Raw genomic sequence first — 23,778 nt, 5'->3', positions numbered from 1 at the left:
CAGACCTACGGTCAATTCCAAAGTTTCCAGTTCAGATAATCTCTATATCTTTGGAAGTGGGAGGAAGCTGGAGCACCCAGAGTGAACCCACATGAACACAGGGAGAACATGCAAACTCCACACAGAAAGGACCAGGTGAGAAGCAATCCCACGACCTTCTTGCTGTGAGGCATCAAGGCTAACCACTACACTACCGTGCCACACCCTGAATGGGTTTGTTTCGGAAAAGATCAGTATCATTGTGTCAAAAGCCAAAATTGTAAATTTTCACTGTGGTGGTGGCCAAACAGTTAAGTCAATCAATCAATCAATCAATCAATTTTTTTTTATATAGCGCCAAATCACAACAAACAGTTGCCCCAAGGCGCTTTATATTGTAAGGCAAGGCCATACAATAATTATGTAAAACCCCAACGGTCAAAACGACCCCCTGTGAGCAAGCACTTGGCTACAGTGGGAAGGAAAAACTCCCTTTTAACAGGTTTCTTCCTGTCCCTGGTGTCCTTAAGTGTGCTTGTTTCCAGTGTAGAAGGTTCGTGGTTTCAAAACCACCCCTACCCATGTAATCTGGAGTTGTCTTGAAGGGCATATGGTGTAAAACCTATGGCAAATCAATATGCATGTCCACTTTGAGTCTGCTGTGACGACCCTGAGTGAAAACATGGGAGCAACCGAAGGGACGTACTATACTCTGATGTCCACCAAACATGGTACATATATGTAGGTGGGCTCTGGATTTGGCCCGGTAATCAAGGTCAGTCATTGGGTTCAAGGTAATTATAATCAAAGGTCAAAATTTAAGGTTTTTTTTTTTTTTTGCACCAATATGGAAGTGTGTTCTGGAATTTCCCAGCAAGGTCAAATTTGCCAAAAACCAATCATTGGGGTCAAGCCCACATCTGCCTGTATGTTCACTGGCCTTCTCCTCCCAGATCCTTTTGCTGATTTCTACCAAGCTTATTCATCAATGAAGGTTGGCCAGAATTGTCGTTTTAAAGTTATTAATCCAATGCCACTTTCAGAAAGACATTACTACATCATATGTAATCGATTGGAGAAGAGTAGCTTCAACTATCCCATGGAAAACAATCTGGATGTTATCTTTGAGATACTTGATTACAAAGAAACCCAGAGCTGTCTATTACTAACCCCTCCACAGATGCTACCTGTAAAAACAAACATCATTTGCAAAAACAAGAAAGGACATGGATTTTAACTGAACTTGATAGTGAAACAGCCATGCATTTGTTTTGGTCCTGTCCCCACTGTTATTTTCTGGAAAGAATTTATCTATCATATTCATTCTAACATTTCTTCACCAAAAACAGTCTCATATCAGAAATCGATTTCTTATCTAAGTGCATTTTACAACAGAAAACCATTGATTTTTTTATTTTTTTATTTTTTATGTAATGCGAAAATATCTCCAAACGGTTCCATACTATACAAACCCTAAAGCTTTAAAAATAAATAAATAAACGAGTTAAAAATTAATATATGTCAGAACTGTTGAAGCACTTTTTCTATTTTACCTATTTCTCTATATATTTACCCCTGGTAAATATTTGTATGGTTGTTCATGATTGAAAACTGGAATAAAGTTACATTTATTTAAGAACATCTTGCATTGGAGTTGAAGTGGGTGAATACTGCCCCCTACAGGCGGCGCATTAATGGCTCGTTTCTGGGGAGAGGTTCAGGTGTTGAGTTTCAGTCCGGTGGTTTGCGGCAAGACTGGGCCGCTCAGAGAGTTCTGAAATGTGCCTGCAAACGACCACAGAGAGCAGCTGACAGCGGTGAGTCTTTTATTGTTTTCTTTTTAATGTGGGTAGTTAATTTAGACTAGCTACGGTAGTTAGCTTAGCCGCTGCGTGCTAATTTAACAGGCGTGGGTTCTTGTCCGTACTGAGCAGGTTTAAGTGGAGAACATTTAAGGTTCTTTAACACCTAAAACCACATAGATTATTTTGCCAGTCTGTGCTCAAGTCCGACATTTAAATCTCAGGTAAATGTCTTGCTTTCTGCCACTAATTTGGCGTAGCAGCTGTAAACACATGAGGACTAATGAGCTTTTACCTTGAAACTGTAAATAACACCCGTGGAAACACACAGCAACCGTCCGCTGGTTCAGTTTTTATATTTAATACAAAGTTTGTAGTGTCGTTACAGTGTAGGTGTGGTATTTGTCATATGCTACTGTTCTTTGGTATTGCTTGTCATAGTTTTACTAGATGTACCACAAAATTGGCTTTGCGTTTTGGCTCTTGGCTCAGATATGCTGCCTTTTGAAAGTCCCTTCGACTGTTCTCTTGTTTTTCAGTCGGAGTCGCCACATAAAATCCGATGTGGATTTGCATGTTGACTTGGCACAGGTTTTACGCCGAATGCTTTTCCTGACGTAACTCCACATTACATGGAGAAACCGGCAGGGGTGGAGTTTGAACCTTTCGCACTGAAACCAAGTGCTCGAACTACTTGACCACCACCCCTGTTACAGATATGTTGCCTTTACAAAAAAGAAGAGAAAGGTCTTTTGACTGAAAGAACTGATTCGATCTGGATAAGGTTGAAAAAAAAAAAACCTTTCATTCCCACCTCTAACAGCCAGATGGAACCTGTGAAAATTCTGTTGCTGGATTTTTTTGTTGTTATCAGTTCGGGCCTGGAGGTATTATATACCAGCTGTTGTTCTGGCATTTCCAGTTGTGTATGAACAGTGGGTCAAGTGCCACACAGGTTATTGGCCAGTCAGACTTCCGTTTCAAGCACAGTTAATTCTCCATGTACAACCCCTGGCAAAAATTATGGAATCACCGGCCTCAGAGGATGTTCATTCAGTTGTTTAATTTTGTAGAAAAAAAGCAGATCACAGACATGACACAAAACTAAAGTTATTTCAAATGGCAACTTTCTGGCTTTAAGAAACACTATAAGAAATCAGGAAAAAAAATTGTGGCAGTCAGTAACGGTTACTTTTTTAGACCAAGCAGAGGGAAAAAATATGGAATCACTCAATTCTGAGGAAAAAATTATGGAATCATGAAAAACAAAAGAACGCTCCAACACATCACTATTATTTTGTTGCACCACCTCTGGCTTTTATAACAGCTTGCAGTCTCTGAGGTATGGACTTAATGAGTGACAAACAGTACTCTTCAACAATCTAGCTCCAACTTTCTCTGATTGCTGTTGCCAGATCAGCTTTGCAGGTTGGAGCCTTGTCATGGACCATTTTCTTTGACTTCCACCAAAGATTTTCAGTTGGATTAAGATCCGGACCATTTGCAGGCCATGACATTGACCCTATGTGTCTTTTTGCAAGGAATGTTTTCACAGTTTTTGCTCTATGGCAAGATGCATTATCATCTTGTAAAATGATTTCATCATCCCCAAACATCCTTTCAATTGATGGGATAAGAAAAGTGTCCAAAATATCAACGTAAACTTGTGCATTTATTGATGATGTAATGACAGCCATCTCCCCAGTGCCTTTACCTGACATGCAGCCCCATATCATCAGTGACTGTGGAAATTTACATGTTCTCTTCAGGCAGTCATCTTTATAAATCTCATTGGAACGGCACCAAACAAAAGTTCGAGCATCATCAACTTGCCCAATGCAGATTCGAGATTCATCACTGAATATGACTTTCATTCAGTCATCCACAGTCCACGATTGCTTTTCCTTAGCCCATTGTAACCTTGTTTTTTTCTGTTTAGGTGTTAATGATGGCTTTCATTTAGCTTTTCTGTATGTAAATCCCATTTCCTTTAGGCAGTTTCTTACAGTTCGGTCACAGACGTTGACTCCAGTTTCCTCCCATTCGTTCCTCGTTTGTTTTGTTGTGCATTTTCGATTTTTGAGACATATTGCTTTAAGTTTTCTGTCTTGACGTTTTGATGTCTTCCTTGGTCTACCAGTATGTTTGCCTTTAACAACCTTCCCATGTTGTTTGTATTTGGTCCAGAGTTTAGACACAGCTGACTGTGAACAACCAACACTTTTGCAACATTGCCTGATGATTTACCCTCTTTTAAGAGTTTGATAATCCTCTCCTTTGTTTCAATTGACATCTCTTGTGTTGGAGCCATGATTCATGTCAGTCCACTTGGTGCAACAGCTCTCCAAGGTGTGATCACTCCTTTTTAGATGCAGACTAACGAGCAGATCTGATTTGATGCAGGTGTTAGTTTTGGGGATGAAAATTTACAGGGTGATTCCATAATTTATTCCTCAGAATTGAGTGAGTCCATATTTTTTCCCTCTGCTTGGTCTAAAAAAGTAACCATTACTGACTGCCACAATTATTTTTCTTGATTTCTTATAGTGTTTCTTAAAGCCAGAAAGTTGCCATTTGAAATTACTTTAGTTTTGTGTCATATCTGTGATCTGCTTTTTTTCTACAAAATTAAACAACTGAATGAACATCCTCCGAGGCCGGTGATTCCATAATTTTTGCCAGGGGTTGTAGCACATGGAACAAATATTTCATGAGGTGAACGATGGAACCAACCATTCAACAAGGTTAAGCTGAGTTGAATGGTACATTCCATCTTTCACAGAATTATTCATTCCACTGAAAGAATGGAAAACATTCATTATTTGTTTTATATAATGGTGAAAATAGATCCTTATCATTTGATATTTTATTAATTTATAAACAACAGAAAAGGGACTTACATTTTGGTGCTCCTCACTGGCGCTTAACAGTCCAACACGAACTTTAAATAGGAGTCCAAAATTGTTCTCAGTAGTCCGTGATGGCGTCTACTGACTTCATGTACAGACTCCTTTCTGCTTTCCTCACTCCAGCAAAAAATCGTGTCAGAAATTTGCCCAGCTTTTCATCCTAACAGCTCTTCATGCCTCCAGATGGCTTACAGTGTGATGGATTTGTGTGTGTGTGTGTGTGTGTGTGTGTGTGTGTGTGTGTGTGTGTGTGTGTGTGTGTGTGTGTGTGTGTGTGTGTGTGTGTGTGTGTGTGTGTGTGTGTGTGTGTGTTAGAAGAATTTGCATTGTCAATTAGCTGCTCCAAATTGTTGTCCGTCTGCAAAACAAACTCCGCTATGCTGACACTACCACCTCTGGTAATGTGAGCATGTGCGATGGTCGGGGCGTACAATGGCACAGTTCATATAGCACCAAATTGCACGCTTAAAAAGAACTATTGCATGGTCAATGAAACACAATGGCATATGGTATGAATAATCCATGTCACGTGACATACAAGCCACCAATCAAATGACAAGGATCCACTCAGCCATTATATAATTACCTATAAACCAATGTAGGGGCACACTATACAGTCAGCTGTACTTCCACATTCAGTTGCATTGTAACCCTTGCTGTGGTCAGAAAGGGAATATTAGCGCATGCACACTTGTGGTGTTCATTCATTTTTTTCAGTTGTGGCACTGTCCTTTTCCTGAAACTTTGTTTTTTTAAATAAAGCACATGAGAATTACAGTATCATGGTCATAAGGTCCCAGCAAGTGCATGATGGTCAGATGATGTCAGGTTTTGATCATGATTTAGTTATGTCAGTAATCATGATGTGTAGGCATCACAAATTGTCAGATAATGACATTCTAGGCCTAGTGACATTATGATATGATGTCATGCTGTGATATCTATACATAACATCCAGATGTTACAAGATTGATTGGTTGTCTTGTATTTGGCTTCGTCGTTAGCACTGTTGCCTCACAGCAAGAAGGTCCTGGGGTTGCTTCCTGCTTGGTTCTTTCAGTGTGGAGTTTGCATGTTTTCCCAGTGTTTGCGTGGGGTTCTATCGGGTGTTCTGGCTTCCTCCCACTTCCAGAGACATGCAGGTAAACTTTAAAGTGATTGTAGGTGTGAATGAGTTTGTCTGTGTGCATGTGGCTGCTTGGATAGGCTCTAGCCCCTGTGACCCTTGATTGGTGTAAACAGGTATAGAAAATGAATGAATGAAAGGATAGGGCATGGGGAACTGTAGTCTACAGTGCATCATTCCTGTGGGAGGAAAATATTTACAGAAATATTGTAGATGGATATGCAGGGGTCTGTTACTTCTGGAAACACACTGTGTGAATGCAACGTTGTATTTTGGTTGAGGTTTAATGTCGCTGTATCATTCTGTAGACTGTCAGCAATGTTGCTTGAACATTGAAGGTCACCTCAGTGCAGAGGTGGGACGAAGTCACTCTCAAGTCATGATTCAGCAAGTCCCAAGTCAAGTCTCAAGTCATGATGACCACCAGTTGTTTGCAAGCTGACTTGAGACTTGACTTGGGATGTCTGCATTGATGACTTGACAGTGACTTTGTACCACCTCTGCCTCAGTGATAGCCAATGTGGTATAGTGGTAGGAAGTCAGACTGTTGTATGAGCAATGCTAGGTTCAGTCCTTGGTGGGGACATAGAAAGTTTCCTATGACTTTCAAGGTAAATAAGCGGATTTCAATATTATTTGAGTAAAACCTACCAAATATTTTCCTGTAAAATATTGGTTCCACATAGTCATTCTACACTGTGGTAGCAATGTTGCTCCACAAGATTACTTTGTGGTAACATCAGTTTCCAGTGACATTATTACTAAAAAGTGATGTTGTGATAACGTAAAATTTGCTGGTGTAATACATGTAGAACTAAAGCATAGCTGCCAGATGCTCTGCAGTGAAAGCGTTCACTTGTTCAGCTGACTGCTAAAAATCCCAGATGTTGATGATACAGTATGTTCTGGGTTTATTTTGGTAATATGCAATGTGGAGAGTTCAATCCATCCACACAATTGGACCCTCTCTGTTCTGTGGAACCTTTTCCGCAGGTTTCGGACACAAGACTAGTGTGTCTTTTGATTGTGGCCATCAGAAGACAGTGCAGAAACAGGGATGCAGTTGTATGATAAACACTTCAATAAAATCTATCGGCATTAGAGGAGTTGTTTTCAGTTGTAATGTGGTACTTAATGATGGAGTCTTGCTTTTTCAATGCCCAAAATCATTTTCTTCTCCAGTGTCACCCTGGAATTCTTATTCTTCAGGATGTTTTTTCACCTCTTGTCTACTTCTGCAACCCTCCCATCCTGTGCGCTGGCAAAATTTCCTGTATATTTGTTTCGTACATTGTTTTGTCAATTGTGTCGGTATCATGGCCCAAGCAGAGGGTCACCCCTTTGAGTCTGGTCTGCTTGAGGTTTCTTCCTCAAATCACAAGAGGGAGTTTCTCCTTACCACTCTGTGCTTGTTCTGGGGGTTGTTAAGGTTAGACCTTACTTGTGTGAAGCGCCTTGAGGCAGCTTTGTTGTGATTTGGCACTATATAAATGAAAATATATTGAAATTAAACTGAAAATCAAAAACCATCTGTGCCAGGGGCTTACTGATTAAATATAATGCTGTGCAAAACGCTAAAATGAGGATGTTGTATCTTTTAATGAAGAATATTACTTTCAGTGTCATTGCCAGTGAAAAATGACAGCATCACCTGCAGTCTGCCTCTGTAGATGACAGTGATTATGCTATGATGATTGACTGAGATGACATGACATGTTTTCTACAGGAAATATGTGAATGAAGGATTACCGTATAGCCATGTTGGTCATTCGGATTCCGAGAAAAATGAGAGAAATGCTGTTTTCCTTGTTTACATGTAAACACTGAAATCACTCACTCACTCATCTTGAACCACTTACTCCAATTAAGGGTCACAGGGGGAGGTGCTGGAGTCTATCCCAGCAGTCATAGGGGATGAGAAGCGGTACACCCTCGACAAGACATCAGTCTGTTGCAGGGCCACATACAGACAGACAAACACATTCACACCTGCACGCACACCTACAGACAAGTTTCCAATCCACCTAACTCACATGTCTTTCAATGTGGGAGGAAGCCGGAGCACCGGGAAGGAACCCACTCAAACATGGGGAGAACATGCAAACTCCACACAGAAAGGCCACAGGTGGGAATCGATCCCATGACCTTTTTGCTGTGAGGCAACAGTGCTAACCACTAAGGCACTGTGCTGCCCACACTGAAACCAGCCTTTTCTAAAATCTTTTCCTTGGCTGGAGTTTTGCAAAAGCTCCATTTTCAGTGACCTAGCACAGAGTTTTCATGTGGAAGAAAAGCCAAAATACATAAGAAATATTACATTTTCTGCAGTACCCACCCACATGAGGACTAGGCCTAATCATCCAGTTTCTTTTGAGTAAGAATCAGTTTGGTTGTCTTTTCCTTGATAAGGTCAGCATGAAAATGATATTAGCTTGCATTTGGCAAAGAGGAAATATTTGTGGACAACATAGAGTACAGGTAGACCTTTGGTCAAAGAAGTTAATTAAGATACGGAGCTGGATTCTGATCTAGATGTGGACTTTTAGGAACATGTTTGAATTATGTCTCCTATTGTTTTCCACGCCGATTGCCTCTTCTGGTACTTCAACACAGTTCAGAACAGACAAATGGAGGATTGTTGGACTGTTATGGAGTGCTGCACTCTTTGAATGTGCTTGTTGTTAAAGGAGATTGAGGAATGCAGAAGGGCATGGAAATAACTTTGGCTACACAGGGAGGGGAGGACAAGAACAACCTAAGAAGGGGATGAGGAGGAGATTTGAAAAAATTGGGAGGGGGCAACATGTCCAATGAATAAAAGCACTTAACCCTGACATTTGAGAAGCAGGATCTGGCTAATGACATTTCAGTTGTTTAATCAATAAAATAATTAATTCAGAATCTGAAATGTTGATTCACCCTGTTAATCACATAATCAGCTAATGTCTTTCTGATTGGCATTGATATTGCTTTTAATATCAGAAGAATTGCACCATGATGATGACCATTAGAAGTGTTTACTCTGTTAGAGTGTGAGTAGCGCTGAAGTGTGACCTGGCACAGGAGGCAGAGCTGAACTGGATAAAACAAGGCTTTTTTGTGACTCCTGGCCAGCTGTCTGCTTTCACCCTTTCCTGTAAGGGGTAAGGCTGCTCAGCCAGATACAGTTTTTGGAGGCTTTAAAAGTGACTCCTCCCATCTTTTCTCTTTTATAGACCACCAAGGACAAACTCTGATAATTTTTGAGAGTGAGTAATGGTTAACTTTAATTGAAAATATTCATTTTTTTTTTTCCTTTTGTGTTTCTTCCACGTCTTGGATATTTTCCATGCATGGACGAGCTTAGCTGTGGATATAGAATAGCATAGAATGCTTTTTATTGTCATTATACACAAGGTACAATGAAATTAAAGACAACTCCCATAGTGCAAAGGTGTAAAAGTGTGTGTGTGTATATATGTATATATATATATATATATATGTGTGTGTATGTATGTATGTATGTATTTACAAGGGAGCCAGTAGTTCCAGTGGTTCCAGAGGAGAGGAGCCTGAAAGCTAAAGGCTCTGCCTCCCATTCTACTCTTACAAACCCTAGGAACTACAAGTAAGCCTGCAGTCTGAGAATGAAGCACTCTATTGGGGTGATATGGTACTATGAGGTCCCTAAGATAAGATGGGACCTGATTATTCAAAACCTTTCTAAGTAAGAAGAAGAATTTTAAATTCTATTCTGGCTGTTGATGCCACTTCCATTTTGCTGACGTTGTCATATTTAACCAAAATTTGCATTTTGTGACTTGTTTTTATTTAAATTCATGCCCCTGACAAAATGAATGGAACAGTGAATAATAATTAATAATAATTCGTATTCTTATAATGAATGCATTTATGGAATTGTATATGTTTTCTAAAAAACAAAAAAAAAAAAAATTAAAATGATCATTTTAATGTGAATGTTAAAAAATCCCTACCACATAATTGAAATTAAAGCTAGAGTTGGTAGTCCTGGAGAGCTAGCAAGAGGGCTAGGATGATTTGAAAGTAGCACCTCCTCTAGGTTCCACCCCCTACCTTGTCAGTTCTCTGTCCAAAGCCACACCCCCACAAACTTGAATGCGCATCTGACTGTGGAACTCAGCGGGTCAGAGGAGAGCCGATTTAGCCATTTCACCATCGACCAAACTAGCTTTTGGGCTAATACGAGCTACAAAAGTAGCCAAGTTGGCAAATCTTATATGAAAATAACAGATCCCCCCAAAGCAAAAGTAATTACCTGTCCAACAGAAAGAGAGCAACTTCTGTGTCACTTTTCAGGCTCTTCAGATGCCTCAGTTCCACCGAGAAAATCCCGCTTTGACTTTCATTTGACCTCTTGCTTTATCCCGAGCCTTTTTCATTGCAGCCTTTTCTGCCTCCGGCTTTCTTTTCCTTGGCTTTCTATTGGGGTGAGCCGTTAAACGTAACGGTGGAAGTGGTAGTTTCGGCTGTATTCCCTCTGCCATTGTACCGAAGTGAACTTCTTCGGTGAAACGAGATGAGTGTGCACGCGCGGAGGAGGGAGGGACAGAGTGGGGCGTTTAGCCTGGTGACTCTAGCAGGAAGAACTAGACATGAAGGCATCTGATTGGTTTTTTGAGAGTGCACCACGGGGCTTATACTGGTTGGAGTTTTATCGATCCTACAGCTCCTACAGACGTCTAATTGAAATTGAAAAAGTCAAAGATCAAAAACTGTACCATCTGGTGGGGTTGGATTGTGCTGAAGGCACTGCTTAAATCTATGAACACAATCAGTGCACAAATGCATACAAATGATTGTGTAACACAAACGATATACATGCTGTTCCATGTACAGATTCACATAGTTCATTCACGTTTTATTGTATTTCAACACCAGAGGGGACAGTCATCTGGAACATTTCAAAACGTTTGTTTTGAAATGGTTGGTGATGTATTAAGGTCCCATTTGTCTTCCTCTTGACACAGACTCCAGAACGAAACCGTTTTCAAACACAGCCATTGCAAAGGATTAGAAACCTTCCGGAGCAGTCGCCAAGTTGTACTATCAATTAACAGCTTTGATACCATGCCAGACACATGTTCTACCCATTCTTTAATTCCAGTTTTGCTTTGCCATTCTGTTGTTTACGTCATCCTGTATTTGCACATACAGTTCCTGCTGCTGCTAGCTTAAATTGTTAGTTGGGAGACATGCAATCACATGCTCATTGTTCAGGAGTTTTTTGGTTGGTTGGTTTAGATCATTTATCCAGTGTCCACCAACCATCCTGCAGGTGGCAGACATGTCTATGGAATATTACGTAAAAGTTGCTTATTTAATTGATGTGGTGCCTCATAGTTCACCAGATGCATCGGTTGACCATGGGTCGTGTAATCAATATCCCTTTGGATTTTTAAGACGATGACCTACATCTGGGGTTGGTGTGAAAATGTTGCCAAATGAAAGCCTGTGGTGCCCAAAACAAAATACTTTTTTTCACAAACATGAATTTTGAGCATTAGTTAGAACCGATGGCCCAAAATGCCAGCATTCTTCAAGCATATGTTATTTTCAAGGAAAAAAATAACACAGAAAGCATGCAGTTGACTTAAAAATACTTTCATCAGTATGTCTGGATTTTATTATCAAACTAGAAGCACTCAGAGAGTGCAAACCTCCACCAAGGCCATGGGGTCACTGACGCCATAACATCTACACGCCGTCGAATCATTGAACCTAAAAAAGTCTAACAATGATGTTGCTCAGTAGTAAAAAATGTTTAATCTGCTGTGACTGGATAGCATGTATCCTTAGCGCTTGGCATCACAGTTTATTGCAACTTGCACCTTTCCCAGCAGCTACTGTCATCTGAGCCCTGATATTGATATTGCATGTGCTTATAGACAAAAACAATTAAGAGACAAATTTCAATTTATTATTCAACTAAACTGCAAATATATTAATTTTTTAACATTTATGAAACACTTCTCTAAACAAGGCCATAGGGTCACTGACCCTAAAGAGATTCCCTCCTTGGCACAGTGATCTATTTCTTTTTGTCTCTTTCTCTAAAATTGTATATAATAATCATTACATTATTAATATGTAAACAGAAATAAATTTATGAAATATTACAATTTGACAACAAATGCACCCGAACGTGATGACAGCTGCAACTGTTTAATGCTAACTTTTAACATTGAAAATGCCATAGATATGCTAACGCTTTAGCATCGTGATCCACTAAAATTTAATCACTTGTTCCTCTTGTCATTTCCAACCACTCCACAAAATGTCAACAAAAATAAATTTAAGAAATATTACAATTTGAAAACAAATGCACCCGAATGTGATGACAGCTGCAAATGCTTAATGCTAACTTTTAACATTGAAAATGCCATAGACATGCTAACGCATTAGCATCAGGATCCGGATCACCACTAAAATTTAATCACTTGTTCCTCTTGTCATTTCCAACCACTCCACTTCCACCGTTCAAAACTTTTTGAGTTATCCTGCTGACAGACAGACAAACAAACGCGACTGAAAACATAACCTCCTAATAAGCAAAAAAAAAAGGTGAACAGTTACTCCATTTCTCAGTCCCTGCCATCCTCATCAGAATTGTCTTCACTGTCATCATTATCTCAAGTATTGCATCCAGTGATGTTATGACAATCATTTCTGGCACATTTGCACAGATCTGTGCATAGAGTATTGTTCTGCAGACGTGTACAAATGTCTGCACCTCCGCATTTACTTTTTTGTTGTTGTTTGTTGTTTTTACAATTACTAGTGCAATATGCAAGTTCTATTACACAATCACGTAACTGCATAAAATCACAATTACCATGAAATCAATTAGCCATGAGAGCGGTATTTCATTTACGCAATTGCTGAGCAGTAAAAAAAACAAAAAAAACACAGGTTCCCAGTGTGGTGAAGTAACAATTACCATGAATTTGAATGGCCATGAGATATGGTATTCCAATCATGTATTTGGTGGAGAATAAGTATATATAAATAACTTACTGAATGAATGAATGAATGAATGAATGAATAAATAAAGGCCAGAGGTTCTCCTACATGTCTAGAAGTAAAGCTTAAAAAAAATCACTGTAGTATTACTATGAATTAGAATGGCCATGAGATATGGTATAATAATCATGTAGTTGCTGGAGAATAAGTACATATAAATAACTGAACACATGAATAAATGTATGAATAAATAATAAAGGCCAGAGATTCTCCTACATGTCTAGCAGTAAAGCATAAAAAACTCACTGTGGTATATTTATGAATTAGAATTGTCAGCTCATGAGAAATAATAAGACTGTGTGTGAGCATGTTTTTCATGATGTTGATCGATGCATCAAGTAATTGGTCTATCGCAGTGGTTTTCAAACTGTGAGGCACGCCCCCCCTGGGGGGCGCCAGAGTTCTTCAGGCAGGGCACCAGGGATGGGTATCATGAGCCAGTTCTTTTCGAGAATCATTAAGAAATTATTTGATCCACTGATATAATAGCCTTTTTGCTTAACAATTCCCTTTTCGGTCCTTCAGAGCAGCCGTTGTTTTTGAGGGTGTTTTATTGGGAAAATGATAATTTCTTTACTTTGATTACAGACCCTGCAGCGGATCTGTAATCAACCGCTTCTGTAACAGCTCCGCTTTGAAATTTGAAACAAAAAAGCAGTGCTCCGATCCACTGCTTCATTGGTTCATTGCTTCGCTGCTTTTCAGAAGCGACAAGTCCGCTTCTTAACCCCTCTCAAAAGCCATTTAAAACTGTCAGTCGCAAGTCATTTTGTACGGATTAAAGTCACTATCTGGGACTCTTGTTTTGTTGCAGGAAAGAAATGAGAATTGTCCTCTTCTCCGTTCCCACAGCTCCAAACACTGCGCCACTCTCTGCTGAGACAGAGTCTGGTCGGAATTAATAACTTCAAAGTGAATCACCGTTTAAATCAAATGACACCTCTTTCCAAACGTGGTAACACAGACTACATTTACATGCTGTTAATATTTGGGTTAAGGTCAATATTACGGTTTCTAAATCATTAGGAATAACCCGTTTACATGCTTAAGCAGGCAGAGTTACTCCTGTATACATGGTTAGTGGTATCATTTGGAATATCCCCATCTAAACAGCAACGCACGTCTTCCACCGGTGCTTGATTTGGTCTGTCGTTCGTGCAAATCCTGCTTTGTGTAAAACCCCTCACTACACACTTTTCTCAAACAGGCATTAGCATTTTCTCATGTTTCTCTCCTGCGGGCTGCCTCCGCATCAAAACAGCGAGCATAGTCTCTGGACCTGTTGCCAGATTTGGCGCAGCTACGCACAGAAGAGAGGGGGGCGGTGAGAGTGGTCCGCTGCGGCGTTTACCGAGCCCACAGACACGGTAAGCGCATCGGAGGCAGAGCAATCGCGGTGATATGCCGACCGGTGCCGCGACCAGCCCGCCTGATAAGGATGCAGAACACAATGCGCTGTTTATCTCTGCTTCTGTGGTGTCCGATGGGCTGCACGCACCGCATACAAGTAGTTGCCGTACTCAAAAGACCAAGATCCCGATGCGCGTTTATATGACCTGATATTCGGGTTAGAAAAGGAGTAACCCAGGGGTCTTATTCGGGTTTTTAAAAACTGTAATATGAGCATATTCAGGTTTTTGCGGGTGTTTACATGGCCGTGCGCAACCGGGTTATTGGTAATATTCCGGTTATGAAAGGGTTATTGGCTGCATGTAAACGTAGTCACAGACAACAGACTAAAATGAGATGTCCTGCGTTCTTTATGAATTGATGTTGACTTGCAGCACAGTCGGCTGCAAGAGCTCAGCTCAGAGGTATGGAGTTAATTTTGTGCCATTAATGTCTGAAAGGAAATGCTTTTGAGGAAAGACTACATATTTTATTTTTATTTATGTCCAGTGATCAAGGATCCAGTGACCATTTTCATATTTATTTACTTTAAGACTCAATAAAATGTTGTTGACGTAGAAAACCTGTAAAGCCTACTTTTAGTACACAGAAAATTCACAGGAGATATTGATATGGGAATCGATAAGGAATCTGATAAGCGGAATCGATAATGGCATATCGATTAAAATCTTATTCTCTATCCCTGAAGTTGAATTAATATTATTTATGTTAAAATGTGTTAGTTATGCCAAAGACAATTAAAAACACACAATGTTTAAATGTTTAAACAAAATAAACATTTTTTAAATTATGACAAAAGGTAAAAACAGAAGAATAGCAAGTTTTTTTAAAAACATGTTTCAAATGTTTACAAAGGCTATAAAATGTGTAGATGCATAGACGGCTCCTTAAAAACGGACAGATGCTTTTAAAATGTGTTTAAGATGTGTAAAAGAATAAAAAGAAACACATGAAGATGTTGGAATTGTGTGTGTGTGTGAGAGAGAGTTGGGGGGGGGGCGGGTTTGCAGCTACTCATTTATTCTCTGAGGGGGGCTCACTGTCCCACACTTTGAAAACCCCTGATCAATTATAATTTGTTTGAATATCAATGGGTCATGCATAACCAACAACAGAATTTATGCAGACAAAAAGACAGCATAACAATCTTCATTGTTTTGTATCACCATGACAAACACATTACAATGATACTTCACAATCATCAAAAACAGCCACCCATGTGCAAAAGTGAGTCATAGCATTTGAGTCATCATATATAAAATTTAAGCTTACATATGAAATATTAACTTTACCTACGTATAGAAGCTGTAGCTTCTGCTTTACTTTTGATGCTCTTTGTAGTTCTTTCAACCCTTTCTGAGTCTGTAAAGCAAGTAGCATCGGAGATTGTAGTTTTACCGTTATTAATGAAATCTGTCATCATGGCCAGGTGTTGAGTGACATAACTCCTTTCAATTTCTGTTCGCGCACCTTCCAAAGTCTTCTATTTTGGAATGTATTCTTCAAAAAAAGATGTATGTTTTCTCTGAAAATTGTGCAACTTTGCACTTTGGATGGGAACACAGACATAAAATACACTTTTTCTTCATCCAAAGACGATGCATCCGCTTTACTGTCGGCAGCCATTTTGTCACCACGCGTCACAAAACTGCTGCGGTACGACGACTGACATAAGCCAATTGCTCATAATCAATGGAACGACTGGTTAGTTCCACTCAAGGCTTAAAGGGACTTTTTAACATGTAAACAATGAATTAAAAACTGAAACTTTACTCATTAATGTACCCAGATATTGCGTGTGAAAAGTAACTAAACATTTCTTGTTGTATTCTCTACCAAATATACAAAAATCATGCCCACCCTTTTTATAGGTCATGCAAAGACACAGTATTGGGACGGCCGGGTGTCTATGGGGTTTATCCTCATATCTTTTAATTTGGTGTGATAGTAGAAGATGATAGCATTTTTTTTTAATTACTGTTTACACAAGGTAACTGGGATGGACTGACCCACTCACTCGTCTACATTTTTGCTGTCTACATCATGTGTTGTTATCAGCGCAGGGAAGAAAGGTCGGGGGTGACCTGTGTGGTTTATGAAGTTTAGTTCGGAGGAGGCTGCTCAAAGAAGGCTGATCACAAATATCAATTCTACATATTTTTGAAAAGTATTTTGATAGCCTAATATTTACTCCATGTACTTTAAGGCATATGTTGGCTCTAATGACAATGCCATCCATAATGTTTCAAATATGACATTTATCTGTGTTGTCTTTGTCTTTTTAGGTAAAGCATTATGATTCCCATCACAGAGCTCCGGTATTTTGCTGACTCCCAGCCAGCTTATCGCATCCTGAAGCCATGGTGGGACGTTTTCACCGATTACATCTCAATCATCATGCTGATGATTGCTGTGTTTGGCGGCACACTGCAGGTCACACAGGACAAGATGGTCTGCCTGCCCTGCAAATGGGTGGTCAACGTCACATGTGAGACAATCCCCATGTCGAATGGGACCAATCGCAATGCACTGGAGCATAAGGGCATTCAGTACAACCTTGACCGTCATCAGTATAACTATGTCGATGCTGTCTGTTATGAGACTAAACTGCACTGGTTTGCCAAATACTTCCCATATCTGGTGCTAGTCCATACTCTCATATTTCTGGCCTGCAGTAACTTCTGGTTCAAGTTCCCACACACAAGTTCGAAACTAGAGCACTTTGTCTCCATTCTCTTGAAGTGCTTTGACTCTCCGTGGACAACGAGGGCTTTGTCTGAGACCATGGTGGAGGAGAGCGACCCGAAGCCTCCTGGTAAAATGAACGGTGTTATGGACAAGAAGACTTCAAGTATACATGAGGATGTTGAAGCTAGTATTCCCATGCTTCAAAGGACAAAATCCAGACTTGAGCAAGGAATTGTAGATCGCACTGACAATGGGCTTTTAGACAAAAAGGAAGGAGAACAAGCCAAGGCCCTTTTTGAGAAGGTGAAGAAGTTCAGGATCCATGTAGAAAAAGGGGATATAGTCTACCGTCTTTACATACGCCAGGCTATCATCAAAGTGATCAAGTTTTTATTGATAATTTCCTACACGGTGTACTATGTACACTATATTCAGTTCAGTGTATTGTGCATTGTGAGCAGTGAGAAGCTAACAGGGTACAGCAGGTATCGCTGTGTGCACCCATTGGCAACTCTTTTCAAGATTTTAGCTTGTTTCTACATCTTCTTGGTGGCAGTTTATGGACTCATCTGCATGTACACCCTATACTGGATGCTCAAGAGCTCACTCAAACGATACTCCTTTGGATCAATTCACGAGGAAAGCAGCTATAGCGACATCCCTGATGTGGAGAATGACTTTGCCTTCATGATGCACATGATTGATCAGTATGACCCGCTCTACTCCAAGCGCTTTGCTGTATTTCTGTCAGAGGTGAGCGAGCACAAGCTAATGCAGCTGAACCTGAACAATGTGTGGACGGTGGAGAAATTGAGGCAGCACATCACCAGGAACTCCCAGGACAAAGTGGAACTGCATCTGTCCATGCTCAGTGGGATCCCCGACACTGTATTTGATCTGCTGGAGCTGGAAGTGCTCAAGCTGGAGTGTATGCCTGACGTGACCTTCCCCCCAATAATTGCCCAGCTTTCCAACCTGAGAGAGTTGTGGCTCTACCATATGCCAGCCAAGATTGAGGCTCCAGCTCTGGCTTTCCTGAGGGAAAAATTAAAGTCTCTCCACATCAAGTTCAATGATGTCAAAGAAGTACCGCTGTGGATCTATAGTCTGAAGAACCTCCGCGAGCTGCACCTTACTGGGGATCTCAGTGATGAGAACAACGGGTACATTGTTATGGATGGCCTCCGGGAATTCAAAAGCCTCAAAATTTTACGCCTAAAGAGCAACCTGACCAAGCTGCCTCAGGTGGTGACAGATGTTGGCATCCATCTCCAAAAGCTCTTCATTAATAACAAGGGCACTCGTCTGATTGTGCTCAATAGTCTGAAGAAAATGGTAAATTTAACAGAGCTTGAGCTTATTTGCTGCGATCTTGATCGAATTCCACACTCCATCTTTAGTTTGCACAATCTGCAGGAGATTGACCTGAAGGACAACAATCTAAAGACAGTTGAGGAGATCATCAGCTTCCAGCACCTTCACCGACTTGTGTGCCTGAAGCTGTGGTACAACCAGATTGCCTACATCCCCTTCCAGATTGGAAAGCTTACCAACTTGGAAAAGCTTTATTTGAATAGGAACAAGATCGAGAAAATCCCCAGCCAGCTGTTTTTATGCCGTAAGCTGCGCTTCTTAGACCTCAGTCACAACAATTTGACCAGCATCCACCCTGGTGTGGGCTTCCTCGAGAACCTGCAGTATTTCGCCGTGACAGCAAACAGGGTGAGAAGTACCTTTTTTTTTTTTTAATTCTCAGTTCACTTTTCATTATAGTGACAGTTTCCTTCTGACAACACTGGAAGTGAGATAAACCATCCTCTTCACTCTTTGTTTCTGTTATCCCTCTTCTCTTTCTTGTCAGCTCAAACCTTCTGTGTTGTACGCGTAAAATGAGAACAGAGGTGGAGTGGTTTAAAGATAAACGTAAGACTAGGGTTTAAACATTGTTGCTATTTTGGCTTTTTGAAATCCCAGCATTTTAAAATGTTTAAGGTTCAGGATATGTTTGGAGTTCAGGCTACAAAAAAAGATTCAGTATTGTTTTTTATTTTTCATTTTATTCTGTTGTTTGTAAACATTGTGTCCAGAGCTGTATTAATAGAATCAGCTTTTTGTTGATTATTACTGTGAAGCCTTCCAAGTAGGATGAGGGCTAATAATATACATGAGTATCCAAAGATTTTTTTTTAACGTCATTTTCAGTGCATAGAAAAACTGCTCACTTCCCTGGGGGTTTAAATATTTTCTTGTTTTATGGCATCCAAAAAAGAAAATTAACAGTCCAGACTTCTTCATACATAATTGATAAATCCTTTCTATAACTTGCCTATAGATTATGTTCTATTATAAAGAACTGAGTAATTATACAATCTAGAAGTGGGTGATGTGACCTAAAATTAATACCACAGTATTTTTCACTTTTTGCATGGTGATGGTATTATAATCATGGTATTATTAGTTTTGCATTATATCACTCCTTTTAATAATTGTTTTTTTGTGTGCAAAGGTTTAACCTGGACTATTTTCATTTTAAAATTTACTCCTTTCAAATTAAAATCTGCGTGAAAAACTTCATGAATTGATACTTTTTTTAATTACAGATTTACATTTAAAATGTCTGTGCCCGAGTTAATTAACAATTAAGATTTTAATAATTCAGCAGCACAAAAAGTCTGCTGGTTCAGTTTTAACCATTTCCATGTTGCACATAGCTGGTGTTTTGTGCAAAACCTAATGCTGCGCAACATTTATTTTTAGCCTGCGCATGCACTGGTGTTGTAGTTATGTGCATGTGTTAAATTACTTTACAATGAGTTTTGTATAAGAAAAGTATTTTAGTGGGTGCTCAGACCATGATAGTCTGTGGCTCTGATTTCAGCAGCACCACAGTTCTGATCAGAGCTGCACCAAAATGTTTATTGGTCTCAAAATTAATTGATGTATTATTTTTATTATTATTTTTCATTATTTCATCTGTTATTTTTCCTCAGCGTACTTAAAAATGAAAAATAAAAATTCGCCCAGTGTGTGTTCTATATTGTCAGTTTTGAGAGTATTATCGCACTGGTGTATCACCCACCCCTAATGCAATCCACTATTTTTAATTGAGATTATTTGATGCTGACATGAAGGACTGAGCAGACACACTTATAGGATATTACACAGGCAAAATAAAGTTGCTTTTGGGATTGATCTGGTGTACCAGAGTTGCCCACTAACTAATAAACTTTTTTTTTTTTTGCTGTTGTGCAAGCCCCATGCTGTTACCAGTGCAGGGAATATTTAGGCTGCAATCTTCTTCATTTTTTGTGCATTCTTCTTCTTTGTTTTATAGAATCAAAATCAAATCTGTGGATTAAAAATTCAACAACATAGTGTTGCTGTTTTGTTGCAAATTCATTCCTTCTTTCTTTTTCCTGTCCTGTCCATTCCAGATTAAGACTTTACCCCCAGAATTGTTCCAGTGTAAGAAGCTGCGTACTCTGAATCTGGGGAACAACTGCCTGCAATCGCTACCGTCCTGTTTGGGAGAACTCACTAGCTTGACCCAGCTGGAGCTGAGGAGTAACCGTTTGGAGAGTCTACCAGTGGAGCTTGCTGAGTGCCGGCTGTTGAAGTTCAGCAGTCTGGTTGTGGAGGAGCATCTTTTCAACGCACTGCCGCTAGAAGTCAAAGAGCAGCTTTGGAAGGCCGATAAGGAGCAAACTTGAGCCCCACCTGGAGAACTGCAGAGAGTAAGAATATTGAATTGCAAGACTGCTAAATGGAGATATCGGTGACTAGGGCTGCACAAGTAATCGCATCACAGTCGTAATAGTGAAAATCTTAAATGCAGAGTTTATTGGAGGGATTAAGGAGCAACTGCTATTCTCTCTGCCCGTTGTTCTGCTGGCTGCTCTGTGCATGTTAAAAATGCCTTCCAGCCTTTTTTCTTATAGCTGTATGCAGTTACAAAATCATAGTCAGGTACTCTGGTTATTTGTGTTCGCTAACACTTAACGACACAACCTCTCCCATTTGCCTCGTCTTCCCTTCTCAACTGGGAACCAAAAAAAACTGGACCTCTCGCGATTGCTTCGGTGATTGCAGCTGAAAACAAAATGGTACACAATTTTTCCATTGGAAGTGACGCTATTTGTCGGGAGAGACCATTAGCTGCAGTATTTGTGCCAGCTGTCTCCAGATATGGTCAAATCCGGCAATGTCACCTCCTCTGTGTTTTCCTATCTCTGATCCAACCTTCAAAAGTCCCAACTTCACCAGACTGAATTCTTCAAGCTAGATTTGGAATAACCATGGAATTGATCAGCTGGTCTCTCAATGCTATTGACACCATTTTTTTCAACAAGGAAATCGGGGCTGGGGGACCCTGCGTGCCCAGATGAAACCTATCCTGCGAGCTATGTTCTCGACGCCTGGGAGAAGTGGCATGTTGCATGCTTGGCACCGCGCTCCGTGGAAGACTTTGAAGACTTATTCTTATGTGCTTTTATGGTAGGAGGGCTGGGGCTGAGTGGGTTATGCGCTGCCCTGACCTACCAGAAAATTGGCAAGATGACTGCTACCAGAACCACAACCCCACATCTGTCCATCATGATTAATGAAGTGGGCAAGGCGGTACAATCTCAGACTGCGTTAACTTTTGAACTCAAACGCAAGTTGGAAAACATCTCGGAGCAAATATCTGCCTTGCAAGAGAAGATGTTGGAGACCAAGGAATATTCATAAATTGGATTGTGGCGGTCAGAGGAGCCACAAATGGAATTTCTTTGTCTCTCTGCCTAAACCAAAACATGGCAGCCTTATCAGCTACCGAAGGTCAAAACGCCCCACTTGTTTTCCTCCAGAAGGATTTTCAGCCGTCTTGAAGCATTCAGCTCTCCTCTTATCTCCCTCCCTTACAGACTGCTGTTGTCAAAGCAACGCCGTACTTTATGCATATACGGACAGAGACTGATACGAATTCATTTGCACGCATGACGCACGCCCCCCACCCACACCCCGGCCTCCACTCTGCCACTCCCGGGAGGCCGCGCGACACAAGCTCCAGCACCCCCCCAAGCTCAGCTGAGCGAGACTCTGCTGTGGCCTACACTCACCTTGCCTCAATTCGGATGACGGACTGCTCCAAAGTTTAGCGCGCAAAAACAATATCAAATGTATATGTGCAGTTGTTTTAATTCTAATGTGTCCTATTATTACGTTCAACTAGTAATAATTGTGGATTAATTGTTGTATTTTGTCTGAGGTAAATGGGTGTGAAGATAATTTTGTGGCACTTCTAAGTGTAATAAGTATAAATGATAATGATCATCATTATATCACACAGGGGTTAAAACAAGACTGCGCTGCCCTGTTCACGGAAATGTCTTGTACCTGCCACCACTACCGCTTTTGGTATGGATTTTGTATCTTTAGCCATGTCCTCTTGTAGAATGTCCTCTCTTCACATTTGGCCTTTTGATTAAATTTAAGTGCACAACAGATAATAATAATACAAGATTCCATGTCAACTGAAATGACACCAGAAGTTGGAAATTTAAACTTTTTAAGTGATTCAGCCCAAACTCTTTGAGCATTAAGATGGAAGAAGACTTGCAGACGTAAGCAATGGCAGCGTCCCAACAGCAGCATCCAACAGATGATTGGCTCATGGAATGTCAGCTGACCTCTTGTTGGCTAGCAGCGGAGATTGTCCATATTGAACTTTTTGTAACGTTTTTGTAAAATCTAAAAATCTTTCTTAAAATTTACTGTAATGAAAGTCAACAGAATGTTCTATAAGTGATCTCACCGCTTTAACTTGTCAGCTTGAAAGAGCAATTGTCAATCAGTGGAAGGAGGTGAGAATAAAGATCACAGTGCTGTGACAAATTTGTTATTGACAACTCGTGTGACTGACAGTTTTTAAGTATGGTAGGAAAAAGCACCATATTTCTTGGACTCTTCAGGTTTTGATTGCATGTACAAAAATTCATTGGGTCCTGCAGTCTCGGTGTGGATTTGTTTTTACCCTGTTTATTTAACATGGGAAATGTAAGGATAAATGTATTCAAAGGACTTTCAGGACCGGTTTGCTTCACAGATTCTTCACTAACTGTACAATGTCGCCTTCACTGGCAAGTAAGTACCTTGTGCCATGGTGGATTTTACTGTTTATGTTATAGATGAACAAACTTTATTAAACATAAGCAAACTCACTCAAAGTTAATCATGCAAGAAACCTGAGAGACCTTTGAATAGTTTTGAACTTTAGGAGCTTTTAATCAGTAATGCTCCTATGATGGAATGAAATCCTGCCAAGTGATGATTGTTTTTCTTCATTAGCTGCCATGTAGTGCCCATCAGAGAAGTGCCAGTGAATCAAGTGCCTACTGTTTGTATGCAAGATTTGTTTGCCCCATTTTCAGTAGTCTTCTTTCAGAGCAAATGATGGGCAAACTGGAATTTCTGCATGAAGCAAATTACCTTTGTAAGATCTAAAGAAATATATTTACCCAGACACTTTGTAGAATGTTTGATTAAAACAAACAAATTAAAGTGTGACACCTTGTCTGGTTGAACACCTTTCTTATTATTAACACTTTTGTTGGTGTCATTTGGAGGAAATACAGGTATATGTTGTTAATACAGTCATGACATTTATTTGATTTGATGTTGCTCATAAATGCTTTTTTTTTTTTTTGTAAATGCCTTAAAGTATGTGCTCTTTGATTGTTTGCAACTTTATTATTATTGTTTTGTTTTTATTTATTTTTTAATATAGAATTGAGGGAAGCTTTATGATTTCAACCTTTTGTTTGTGGCAACCTTTGTTTCACTT

The 23,778-nt window shown here is 40.0% G+C and overlaps 1 protein-coding gene across 1 annotated transcript; it reads left to right on the top strand.

Annotated features, from left to right (window-relative positions):
- Positions 1-1,655: 1,655 nt before the first annotated feature.
- Positions 1,656-23,561, top strand: lrrc8aa (leucine rich repeat containing 8 VRAC subunit Aa). The gene is made up of 3 exons (XM_034192373.1): positions 1,656-1,796; positions 16,553-18,677; positions 20,390-23,561. The coding sequence occupies exons 2-3, from the start codon at positions 16,563-16,565 to the stop codon at positions 20,663-20,665; spliced, it is 2,391 nt and encodes a 796-aa protein (XP_034048264.1). The 5' UTR covers positions 1,656-1,796; positions 16,553-16,562; the 3' UTR covers positions 20,666-23,561.
- The last annotated feature ends 217 nt before the right edge of the window (positions 23,562-23,778 follow it).

Source organism: Thalassophryne amazonica, chromosome 17, assembly GCF_902500255.1.
Source record: "Thalassophryne amazonica chromosome 17, fThaAma1.1, whole genome shotgun sequence".
Taxonomy (NCBI): Eukaryota; Metazoa; Chordata; class Actinopteri; order Batrachoidiformes; family Batrachoididae; genus Thalassophryne; species Thalassophryne amazonica.
This window is presented reverse-complemented; position numbering and strand designations above follow the sequence as displayed.